At 34.5% G+C, this 14099-nt stretch overlaps 2 protein-coding genes across 3 annotated transcripts in view; one reads left to right on the top strand and one right to left on the bottom strand.

Moving 5' to 3' along the window:
• The window catches only part of LOC112463255 (late embryogenesis abundant protein, group 3-like), a 65519-nt gene that overhangs the window by 32031 nt on the left and 19389 nt on the right, over window positions 1-14099 (bottom strand). The gene's annotated exons all lie outside the window — the stretch shown is intronic.
• The window catches only part of LOC112463381, a 21536-nt gene continuing 12013 nt past the window's right edge, over window positions 4577-14099 (top strand). Inside the window, exons 1-2 of the mRNA XM_025029790.1 lie at window positions 4577-4850; window positions 13742-13938. Coding sequence (XP_024885558.1) covers window positions 4577-4850; window positions 13742-13938 — 471 coding nt within the window. The remainder of the gene's footprint in view (window positions 4851-13741; window positions 13939-14099) is intronic.

Here is a 14099-nt window from a genome sequence, read left to right on the forward strand (position 1 = left end):
CTTTCTAGCTTCCGCATACATTTGTAACGTCTTCTGGTTAGTAATGGTCATGTCTCGATGCACAGTATGCACACACGTAAACATTCGATTGCCATTAATTACTTAGAGAGAAAGATGAAAGTCGTAGATACCAATCTAAAGCGATCATTGCTTTCAGCAAGAGTATTGTTGGTAAGTCCAGTGCATGAATATTTCTCTGTCTCCTCATGCTAAATAAAATGACTAGATATCAAAAGACACGTCAATCAAAAAAGTAATCGCGAAGGAAACAATTTTAACATTTAAAACTTATTAATAAAAAATTTTTAATCTTGTTGCGTACCTTGCATAATAATTTTATTAATATCGAATGATTATGTAAAGTGTAATTTCGCGCGCCCGCGCGCGCATGTGTGTGTGAGATAGCGGATGTCACAAGTTTAATTGAGGGAGTATATATTAGTTTAAAACTGTTAAGGAAGAGAAACTTGATTGCAAACTCTTGCGAAAATCAGAAATAGGATGTTATGTAGGCGTCGACTAGGAAGTAAAGTCAAGGACGTTACTTGGCTCACTTTCGTTATCGAAAGGTTGTGAATGTCTTTTGCGTCGGGCCGGATAAGTCGCAAAGCGGATAAGAGCCGCTCTTTCTCTAGGCCGTTCGAGGCTAATAACGAAATAGGTAAAACGATAGATAGATATAGATCGGTTAAACACACGCAATACACAGTTATCGCACGGATTTGTGTAACGTTATATACAATTTTACCCGACACCTCGAGTATCATATTGACAAACGGAACTACAACGCGACAGAGTTCTAGCAATAATGCCAATTTAACAATGTTAACAACAAACTACTTTTTTATTAGCTTACAATTAATCGTTATGAAGTCTTACTAACATATGTCATATGGGAAATGTTATAAATGCAGTTATATTATAGTTATTACAAACGTTATTAATAACACGACGATAAGATAAGAGATGCAACAAACTCATAAAAAAAATCAAACAAACTCAAAACTGATAAAATAATAAACAATTAAGAAATTTATAACAAGTATACAAGTATAATAAAATATATATACAGATATATCACATTTCGAGAAAAATATTCAATTTTTTGAATTGTACAGAGATAACTAACGCAATTACGATTATGATATAATTATAATATTTTGTTATAATGAAACTTATACTGTTTCTTAAAGAGGTCTGCTGTGATTCATTCGTCAATATATATATATGACATATATTATATCATATGTACATACATCCAGGAAACCGCAACATAACCATGGTGAAAAGAATAACGATACTTCTGCCCCGTGTAGCGGATTTCGCATATAGACTTATGACACTATTATAAGACATAAGCAACTTATCTTAGGGGGGTGCGATATGTATAGCTTTATATAGCTATATAAATTACTTAAAAATGTGCAAAAGTGAGTTCTTGGACATTCCATATAGATAGTTGTACACCTCGTTTCATGACAAGCTGCAATAAATTCATATAGTGACACGTAAGCTAATAATGAAGTCGAGTCACATATACATGGACAGTACACGACAAATGTAAAGCACGTCGCGTTGCTCGCGTGCGATCAACTCTCATTTCTGTCACTCACATCGCAAATCATAGCTAATGATTAAGTAGATACAATTATGAGGTAGTACATTAGTGTGAAGATTACTAATCCTTTCCTACATTTTTTTTACCACTATGTAGCTACGGGACGAGACGGCTTCCAGAATGCAATTAGAAAGTGGCACATAAAGTGTGTTCGGGTAATTTATGTAGAAATAAATGTGAGCACCATCAGCCTCCATCAATTGTGCTGTTCACGAATTGGTGTGGTCAAATTTTTGGCAAAACGATCGAAATAGATCACCGATCGTTCACATTCACACACACGCACGCGCATACGCCCAAACTGTCGTATGTCGTATGTCAGATGCAAAGATTTATATGTTACGCAAACAATAGTACGACAGATTTTATCGTTTGATTTCCGGATATACCATACGGTATATGCATGCGGTATTGCACAAAACGCAGCCATCTGATACGCACGAAACGATCGTCGCCAAGGGTCACGCTTGAATAGATGACGTGGATATAAGCACAAGCCGTGCATGTTTGTGCAATGACGTCGAAATATAATTCTCCAATCTAACAATACGATTTACCTGATTTTAAACTTGCGCACGATGGTTTTTTTCTTTTTTTAATAAAAAGGATCCTATCAACTAGTAAACTGCAGTACCCAGGATCTCAGCCCATAACCTGCATAACATTTGATTTAAATTATACTTATTGCACAACATAAGCGAAAAACGATTTAGCTCCAGAGTAAAAAGTATGGGAAAAAACTTTCAAAAAACCCATATTACATGATAATGTAGAGATGCAAATAGAGACGCACTCTATTTAAACAATATCCACCCCTTAATCGGGGGATTCTTCTTGTAATTTCGAGTTCTTAGAACTCTTAAAAATTCTTTTTACCTCCTCTTAAAAGAGGAATATGTGGCGTGATCGGGATCGAACTCATGATCCCTAACATACTAATCTATTGTACTCATACTGAGCTACGAAACATTCCGCGATGTTAATTGAGATATTCCGATTATAAGTGCAAAAATTACTGAAATTAACGAGTATATCAAGCATAATGAACCAAAGTAAAAAGTGAATAATATAATTTATCGAGGCAGGGGTTGCAAGAAAATTACATCATACAATCCGCTGTACTGGAAGACATGCAATGTATAGGTATTATTCATCTTGAGAATGTACTATCTTGCTATAGCTCTTATTTTCTCGATATAAAAATTCGAATCGGCATCGGCTTGATTGAATTACGAGACAAGAATATCATAACCATGCAATAGACAATAACGATCAGTATGTTTACGGATTTCCTCAGATTCACACATCAATTAAGATACCACTTTCACTCGAATCCAATCAATTTCAATCCCAAAGAGATCCCAGATCCCAGATCTCAGATGATCTGTAGCTGTACTTCCTGTTACTTCTCAATCCGCGGTTACACCTCAACGCTCCATATCCTATGCAAGTATATGCACCTTGAAAGCGATGCCAAAAAATCACCAAAAGTTGCACTTCTATCTGACGTAATTCTGACAAGAGGATGCCTCATGCGGATCACACGATAAGAAATCAGATACTATAATTTACCAAATATACTAAAATAATTAAATATTGATTAATTTCGTGTATGTCAAACAGATATTTGAGCTATTCAGACGTTGCTGAACATGACGTTTTTGCTAAAAACAAATTTTTGAAAAGACATTGTAAAGTACCCGAACACACACAGAGAGAGAGAGAGAGAGAGAGAGATCGCATTTTTCTACTATTTTAGTTATCATCTGACCGTCTGAATTCGTTATTATTAACGAGTCACACGCTCGCTTACGGCGAATAAACGGCGTGAGATCGCGATGCGAAAGTATCGCGGCACACGCCAGCAAAGGCCTGCGTATGCCGCAGTTTCGTGAAAAAACCAAACACCGATGTATCTAGATCTAATGTCGACGCAACCCAAATGCCACATGTACATCAAACTTGACAAATAAATTGCAACCACAAATTTTTTACAAAAATAAGGGCAAAAAGGCGAAATGCGATAAAAATGATTTAATAATCTTTATCGCGTATCTCAACTCTAGGATATACAGCTCTCTTATAAGCGCCAACAAAAGAGATACCGTCGTCAAGATACAGCTTTGGATATCATTTGCTGAAAGAGAAAGAATAAAAGTGTTTCGTCAACATTCTTAATATAATACTCTCCATCCTGGAACTTATCTGAAATAACATCGCACAATGGAAAACGTAAAACGTAAAAGCATGTGCCAAGTTTTCGTTTTTATTTTTGTTTTCATTTACTGTCTAACAATAAGTTATACATAGGTATGTGTCATTTGCGCGCGAAGACGAATTGAAAGCGGTTTCGGGAGCACGCATTCATCTAATCTATATCCCGGCTGTTTTTCTTGCGAACGACCGACCGACCGATTGCCTTTCCCACGGCGCGGTGGCAGCTCGCTTTATAGCGAGCAAAGCGGCCGCACTCGTATCTTTCGTATCTTTCGTGTGCACTTAGTCACACCAGCTCGCATGCACACGTGCATCGCGCGAGTTTACTTATACAACTAGAGTATACAATGTAAATTTATACAATCTACGACACGCTACGAGAAAAGTCCTGGAAGGAAGCCTGACTCGGCTGTTGCATGGCGCATGGCGCGTGCGATTGCAATATAGCGCCAGTACCAGATTATAGTAACCGATCCAGTTTGGAAATCAAATCAAACAGAATTGTATCTACGGTACGTGTATCTCGTCTTACTGTAACTCTTTACTATAACTCGTCCACCGGGCTAACAACGAGTAACGAGTAACGAGTAACGATCGTAACGATGACCAGTCGACGGATAGTTTAGGGATGATCGCCGCGCTGGTCGGTGATCATTGGTTGTCGCGCCACCCTTTGTTTCGTTAATACGTAAATAATAAAATTCCAGTTTAGGTTTAGGCCAAACGCATGATATGGAAATAATGGAGAAAGTAAGGAAAAAATTAAAGAAGGAGTCTGACGCGACGCGACGCAACGGCAGGACTTGCGCCTATACGCCGAGTATGTGCCGAATGTGCGCTCGAGTGCGCGATACGCTGCGGAAAAGTGGCGGATATGAGAACCCCACCTGGTCCGGACCGCGGGCGCGGCCTTTCCCCTCGGACTATAAAGCCACTACAACTCCACTTCCACCAAACATTCGCTCGGCGTTCCGTCACTCATTTGCTCTCACCATGTGGCTGCTTATCCTCGCAGGTGAGTGCGATCACACCATCGTCACATTTTCGCGGGAAAAAGGACGAAATTTTCACAGGGTGCTTCGGCAAAAGTGCTTACGACCCGATCCACATCGTTTCCTCTTGTCGATGTCTTGTTACGTACTTCCCTGTGGAACGATACGCTGCGGCTGTGTATGATACGTGCGACGCGATAAAACCCACGCGTGTGTGTTTCTTTTACCGCGAAACGCGGCGCGGCTGTGAATTTTGTGCGGGAAAAATGGATTCTGCTGTTCTCAGGAATCTAGGAGATGGAACCACTTGCGAAAAGCTGAAGAAAGCGCATTTTGGATTTGTTTTAGTCTATGTCCACTCTGTATATATACCATATATGGAGGGGTAAAAACCACAGTGGTGTAAGTCAAATTTTTAAAAATATTTTCTCGTGTGCATAGATGCAATTTATATACTGTACAGATTGCATCTATGCACACGAGAAAATATTTTTAAACATTCGACTTACACCACTGTGGTTTTTATCCCTCCATATGTAGATATATCCGCGAATAATATATCTCTATGTTAAAGTATATACAGAAAGATCACTTTGCGTTTTTGTTCTTTGACGAAAATAATAGCGCGAATCACGATAAAATATTTTTCAAATGTTGAAAATGTTTAAGTAGATTTTTGCTTTTTATTTTGAGAGCGCTAGATGCGCGTTTAATTTTCAAATATTATAAATCTCATTGTCAAAGCTAAAAAAAGAGAGCTGCTTTATCAGTGGCATAATATTCTTGAATTCATCGTTTTGAGCTACGCGCGTATTTTATTAAAGATTTTAAGATTACCACAAAACTTGCCCGATTATCTTTGTCAGATTATCGGATTAGTGTAATTCCCATGCTCCGTGTACAGCTGTTTCTCGATTGATTGATTGATTAATGATTCGCGTTTTAAACACAAATCTATAAACGAAAATACTATAATAAATAATTACTTAAAATGATTGCTTTGGAAATATCAATATATAGCGATGCACATATTATAGCTGGAGGGATGTAGTCTTGGAGAGGGATGTAGGTACTACATTATTTAATACTGCCAGTCGTCTCTATCTTATATAAATCGCGTTCTACAATGCGATACATTAAATGGCGTTATACGCATTACATGGCAATATTCAATACGCGACATTCGTTTGCACACGCGCTGATGAGTTCTCCAGTTTTACTACATCGATAGCAATACTTTTTATTTAATAGCAATAAATACCTTAGTAATGGCTTTAAACAGTACAATAGCTCCAATTCTTTGAAAGAATTGATAAAGATACAAAACCAAATGTAATAAGATTCTCGGTGCAATTCTCGAAACCTATCGTTTACGATCACGAAAAATTTTATATGCAAACGTTATACTGAATGAAAGAAATGTTAGTAATGTGTCCGTTGTGGGCTCTCTTTTATCAATAAAATTAATACTTAACATTTCATTTGAAGATGTAATCTTTATATGCAGGAAATTCGAGATTAACAAAATGATATAAGAATAAAAGATTCTTGCAAAAGTGAAATGTCGTCACTATCTATTCGAAGATGGGAAAGTCAATTCGATTGCAAAGTGCCTAGATGAGAGCAGATCCAATTAACTATAATGAGAGATAATTACGCATAAACTGTCGTAAATCTCCAATGAATTGCAATGAATGCATTAACTTTCCAGGTTACCGGCCGATTGTATTATACTAACTTCCGAGATATTGTATCAACTATTATACTCGCGTAAAGAATCCATTCTATTGTACACATGCGTCTCGTAATTAAGTATTCACTTGAAAAATATTCGAAGATTATCTCATATTTTAAAATCCCAAAATTTACGCTTTAGAAGTTTAGAAGAACGATAGAGCGACGCATTCATGTTTTATAAGATGTTTTACAAGATCTTATATTTATAAACGTGTTTATAAATGTGTTTGCATTGATACAGCATTGTTCTTCTCAATCTATTTTTCTCTATTGTCAATATATTTCTGATTGATAAACTGAAATGTTCACGTTTAATGAATGTAACATGATTTAATGCAGTTTTACTCGTTAATACTGTAGTTCAACTAGTAGTAGCAATACAGATGGCAATGTTCAAGTATTAGACCGATAGAAAGTTACTTCTCTCTGACACACGTTTACTCAGAGAACGACTATGTCCTGCAATCTTACGATTTCCACTCGACACGTTCGCCATGCAATTTTATTTTTACCAAGTTTACGAGTTTCTTCATACATAGTCCATGACACCGCTGCAAAACATCCTTCTCATAATGCGAAGCTATCGGATTTTCTCATCTTCGAAAGGAACCCACGTAATCACGTAATGATAATCGCACGAGAAGCCGGAGGGTCTCTTTACCTAATTTCCTCCTCGACACGCTGATACAATGCCGCAATGAGAACTCGAATCTGCGTTTCATGATCTCCCGCTTCCCCCAATGTATAAAAAAAGCGTCAAGTTAAGAAACGCGTTTCCTTCCTAGGCTATTATTGCATGTTATCGAGATCTTCCACGTCGTCGCTATGATACGACGAGATAGATTTTTACTCTCACACTACGTGTTTCACGATGAATACTTTATCATTGTATTTTCCTGATTCTGCATTAGATTAATTGCATTAATTGTATGCACATATATCAAATATTTACTTGCTACAAAATATTTTTTTTTTAATAGATTTGGGGCGAAACAACGACACAGTATATAATATAGATAACAGTAATTTTTAAAAAATTAAAAAAAAAAACTTGTTTACAATGGAGATGTACGAAGTAAGAAGTTTATTTCAAGTTGCATATCAAAGGTATTTAATAATGAACAACTGTAATTTATAATCAATGATATATAGAGAAGAAGTCACGTATCGTCAATTGTATTAATTGCATTTTTTACAATTTATCACCCAGAAAATTTCCTACATGTAGTTAATGTAGTTATAACTGTAGGCATAGTTTTTATATACCAATTATACACGTGTCGCTTCACATGGAACCACTCGCGGTGAGCAGTGGCATTTATTTACAGGCGTTATCGTTAACCATCAAATACTCGACCATGACAATTATTTTTATTCTTTTAGATTTATTATTTACTTACTTTATATGTATATAAATAATTTGTGATACAAATCAATCATGGTGGTCACGACAGTCAAGAGAGACAAAAAAATCTCACGCGCTCGTATCGCCATCGATTGAGAAATCGACGTCGAACATAAACCGCGTGAACGAACGGTATCGCCTTTCTAACCAATATACCTTCCGTAATACCGAGTTGCAGCTGCAACTGCAACCAACTTGAAAACCGAAAGTAGTCGAGACGGAAGATCGCTACGTATATACACGTATAATGGTACATACAATGGTATTTTGCCGAATGTACTTAGAATTTTTGTCTTGCGTATCGTCTTGCTTTCGCGCGATGTTTCGTCGCGTATAAGAATGACCCACGCATATAATGTGTGTGTGTATATATATATATATATATATATATATATATAGATTTCTATCTCTATATATATAAAGAGAGAGAGAGAGAGAGAGAGAGAGAGAGAGAGAGAGAAATCTCTGGATATCTGTAATGTGGTTTGAGAACTTTTGTATATTTGTACATATATATTCCTCATGCATAACATATTATACGCGAACGACCCAGGATGGGTAATACAATGGCCCGCGATTGAGACGGAAGTCTTGCGCACAGCTTGAAGAGCTATATGTAGAACGAAAAGGGAAAACTGCTAGTAATAATATGTCACAGAATATACGCTAGTGTATATAGCTACCATTATCCACTGCCAGTATGGAATATCGCAGTCAAAGCTCTTTTACATCTTTTTCTGTCTTCTAGGGCCTTACTTTTCCATTCTTACTTACGTTTACCGATCCTCATATAGAACACTTATCGTTAGTTAAATACTCTTAAATAAACTCTTAAACAAACTTCACAATCCACGCGTTTATTTATTCAAGTATCGTAAGTTTAGTATTTAATATTATATTAATACAACCTATATTAATTTAATTTAATAATATTAATTTATATTTGATTTTAAGGCTCGACTTTATCGTTTATCGTACTTAATTATTGTATTTTAGATTTAAAAGAGAAAAGGACTGGAGCTAGGAGAAAGAATCAAAGAATTAAGGAAACGAAACATTTGCTGATACATGACAAACAAAACATCATCACATGATATACAGAATGATGTGCATTGTAATATCTAAACTAACAATAGTTTTCAATGAGCTTTCTCGTTTATTTCTTTTTAAACAAGATTCATTTTTAAAGCAAATGTATTTTAAAATATCAATATCCAAATATGGATACTTTTTTTTGTCAGAATAGAGTAGAAATGTTATATGGCCTTGAGGAATCTCGATCTCGATCAGATATTAAACTCGGGACAGATTATCCGAAAGTGAAAGGTCGATGGCGTGGTTTCGCATTGTCCTTATTGCATCACTAATTTCACCTCTAATCTAACGCTCGAACCTATTAAACCTAATGCCGCGGTTTTGAAAGACCGCTTATTCGTGTTATACTGATCGAATCTTTGCTCGGTGGTAATTATAATTTATACGTTCGGCGGGAAAGAAGAAAAATTGATCATTATAAATTTTCTCCGACAAAAAAAAATTAAAGCCCATGTACGTTACAATCCAAAACGGTGCGTTGACATTAACATTTTTATGTTATTTTGTTATAGATATTTATTTAGGACGAAATATCGTATAGCGCCTATCATTACATTTAAGGGAATATTCTGGTTTGAAAAGTCATAAAAAAGGTATTTTTCAAGAATTTTTTGTAAAAAAACAAAAATCGCGAATAACGTTCAACTTTGCATGTTCTTTTAGTCTTACTTTATAAAAATATTTTTCAAATATTTTAAATATATTTTTATTTTATGATTCCAGCTGTTCTAGTTCTATAAGGCATCTGAAACGCAAAAACCGAAAACTTTCTTATTCAGAGGAAGTGTGGCTATCGTCTAAACTAGATTAGAATTATACGTAGATAGAAACATTATGCGTTTATTAGATTTTCCCTTTTAATAAAATACTAACAAAATTTATAAAAAACTGATATTTTTAATAAAACGGCCGCCATTTTGTCCAGAATAGAAATATTGGTTTAGTTCTAGACGACAGCCACATTTCTCCTGAATAAGAAATTTTTTGGTTTATGCGTTTTACATACCTAGAACAGAATCATTTACACCGTCCATATACATTTTTTCTTGCAAGCTCCTAGTTTTGTTAATTAGAAAATATAAATATTTTTTAAAATAAGTTCAAAAGAACATGCAAAGTTTAGCATTATTCGCTTTTTTGTTTTCGTTATAAAAAAATTCCGAAAAAATACCTTTTCTTACGACCTTTTAAACCAGAATACCCCCTCAAAGTTGCTGAAATTAATAAATAATTTCCATCCATCTCTTTTCAAGATTAGATCTCGATTAGAACACGTTACGATAGAATGCATAATTTGACACTGAAATATATATCCCATTGTGAAAGCTTTCAGATGCGTAATAAATTTTGCAATAAGGAATAGTATGTGTATGCACATAGATATGTTTCTACTGTTAATGATTATCGCTCGTAATTACCATATAATGTAATGTAAATAATGATAGTAGGAGCGAAGAGAATCGAAGGAATAAAGTAAAATAACATGGGAAGATCATACAATACGCTCACACGTACTGTACTCTTCTCGTGTGCACAGTGAGAATAATAGATGTTTTCGACTTTATGCCAATAAAATAATTTGAGGGGTGAAAAAGGTCAAATAATTAATATCTTTGTATATGAGACCAAAGCTTATGCTATAGTTAATGCACATTGAATACACATTATCTACATTTCCACGTATTGCATTATATTATTGCAGGATATATTGAAACATTTCAACTCTCTCTCTCTCTCTCTCTCTCTCTCTCTCTCTCTCTGTCTCTCTCTCTGTCTCTCTCTTTCTTTCTCACATACACACACACACACACACACACACACACACACACACACACACACACACACACACACACACACACACACACACGCACACGCGCGCGCGTAATTAGGACAATATCTAAGCTATATCTTTTTGCAAAGCGAAAAAATGTCTCGTATAAGCAAATTTAATGCAATTTTGTTTAAAATATATATAAAAGCAATACCGATGTGAAATTAATTTAAGATACCTGTAAATAATGATAATTATTCAACTTTCGACATTGTACATCACTACAATTTACACGCCGTTAAAGTAATGTTTACTTGAAAAATGAATAATAAAGAATATAACTTTGTAGGTATATTGCTTTCATCTTCATCTAAAAATTTGTGACACACAATATCTATTTAATTTAATAATCGTGAAAAATAACACAAATTAACAACCTTCAGAGCGCGATAAACGTAAAGTACACAAATGTAAATATGTAAATGTATATAAATGTAAATTGATAATACCAAATTGATGATATTAAATTAAAGGTGCAAACTCCGCGACGCGTTAATTAGGTGAGATTTGTTAATCGTGTGCGTGCATTCGCGGTATGGGGGATGTGTTACTTAACTGTGGCTTCCTCCTAAGGACGCGCATGTAGTATTACTCAACGAGGGAAAAATTACGCACATCCGCGGAATATCTCACGGACTAACAAAAGAAGGAAAGTTAACCGGATTGCCTGTGCGCTTTCCTCTCTGCTATTTCAAAATGAGGACCTGCGCGACCGCGTTTAAACATAGTTTCTACAGGAAGCAAAGTAATGCAATAATTTATTTCAAAATGTCTTTCTCAATTATAATATATGAAATTTTCAGGATAAAAATTCTTCGACGTACAGACACATTTTACGTCTCTTTTCTCAATGCGAGAATTTTCAGCAAATACATAATTTATTAAAACTTTTCATTTTTTATACGTTATATTATACACTTAAATGCACTTACATCAGTAAACACACAAATAAAACCTGTCTAAATTTTAATAAAGAACTCATTCAAACATATTGAGAAGGTCAATTTGTTAGAAAATTTTTATTTAATTTAATGAAAGTAATTTAATAAAATAATTGGTTTTATGACAATTGATTTTTGAAAAAGATCAACTTAACAAAGGATAATGAAAATCGTAGATCAATTTAAGATTAACTTGAAAGAGAAAAAAGAAAAGGAGTCAAGGAAGATTCTTTATATTGGAAATCTTACAGTGTGACGATGAATTAAAGTATGAAAATTTCTTTTAAATAAAATAAAATATTTTTTATTAGCTATATTTTATATCGATTTAATTCTAATTTGCTTTAAATAGAAGTTACAATATTTTTTTATTTTTAATTAAGTATTAAAAGTTTTATTTTATATATTTATTATATATATATATATATATATATATATATATATATAAAATCTTTCTTACATCACATCTTTGAAAGATGATCTTTCCAACACCATATTCTTTCTAACAGCATATTTTTAAAAAATAAATTTATCGCTGTTAAAAAATCGTAACAAGGTAGCAAGACATTGCTTCCTCAAAGCACTCTTTTATACCCTTACCGTTTCTCATCAAAGCACTACAATTACATTTTCACGGTATGATGTACAAACCAAGTTTTGCGATAATAACTTGTGATTCTTAGTGGCGGGTAGATTGCCGAAGAGGAAACTAGTAATAAAGGCGCGTGTTTTGCGAGATCATGATCATTACGCCTCGCTTACGTGATGGTCTAGGCATAAAGAGAAAAAAAAGTAAGAAGGATAACTTTCCTCAACCTCACTTTTAGGATCACCCAAGAATAATCGTCAAAACTAAACTTTTAATTCAATACAACTAGTTAAAAAACCGTTTTCAGAACTACTTATATATATGTATACAATTCAACTATTTAAGCATTTCAGGTACCATAAACGATTACATTAAGATTAAATATATTTGAAATATGAATTATCAATGTAGAGAATTTATTAGAGTTATCGAGGCCAGTACACAACGTTCCAACAAAATTTACAATAAAGCTAATAATATATATCTTAGCATCAGAAACAAAGACATTGTGATGAATTAATCCGGCATTCTAACAGAGGCTATACATGACTTTGACTATTAACTCATTAAAAAAAACTGCTGTAAGTAGTACCTACATAGTACATGAAATGTTTTTGTATGCGAATATTGATCTTTTATATTTGCAACGTAAGTTTTGCAATACAATTTTAATTTTACCTTATCCTCTCGGAAGAAAATGAGATTTGTCGATTTCTCATTATCAAGCTCCGTTCAAGCTGTGTACTAATGCAAATATAAATTGAGATCAAACTTTTCGGTAATTTTATCGATACGTAAGATACCTTTTCTAATTTTATTGTCATAGCGTAAAAAGTCCTTAAGAATTAACGCGTTCCAGTTTGTCCGAATCGTATATGCGAATTCATATGCTTATCTCTTTCCGCCACGACGAGGCGTCTGAAAATGTTGAAAGCAAAATCCGTGGGAAGAGTTTCTTGAGCGCACGTCGCTTGTAACTTTCTCTACGTTGCTTTCCCAGCACCGTTCTAAGCGTTCGCGGTCAGGCAGAACGATACAGGTAAAAGTCACTTCCACGTTCGATTATTCAACTATCAAACTCCAAAAGGATATTTAGATAGTATTTGACATTTTATGCAGTGGACAATGTTCATGTTCTGAAGAATTTCTAACACACACACACACACACACACAAACATATGTATATATATTTGTTGATAAAACATCTGTTAAAGTAATTTTAATTTTTAGATAAAATAATCTTTAATTTAAATCAAAATAGTCTAAATTTCTAAATAAACTATAGTTTTGTATGTTATAATATTTGAAATTAACAGGTCTCTTGACAATCTCTGCTGGAGAGGAAACCAGCGTCGCCAAGAAGACGGTATCATCGGTGGCCAATGCCGATGACATTGTTTTGCTAGAGATTGATATCAAAGATCCTGTCAAGAGGTCACCAGTTTCAAGCAGCGCCATTTATGGGGCTTCACCTAGCCAATTCGTTATTCGACACGGTGATGACTCTCAAGAGGTATGAAATAATACTGTATACATCCGTTAAATTTCAACATGATAATCGCATCGTAGAATGTTCAGTAACAAATGTTTCATCGAATATTTAACATTATTGTCGTTGGTCAACCATGACTATTGACCGCCTATCACCCACTAACGTGCTGACTAACTAGCCAT

This window comes from Temnothorax curvispinosus, unplaced genomic scaffold (assembly GCF_003070985.1).
Source record: "Temnothorax curvispinosus isolate PA1 unplaced genomic scaffold, ASM307098v1 QBEX01013138.1, whole genome shotgun sequence".
Taxonomy (NCBI): Eukaryota; Metazoa; Arthropoda; class Insecta; order Hymenoptera; family Formicidae; genus Temnothorax; species Temnothorax curvispinosus.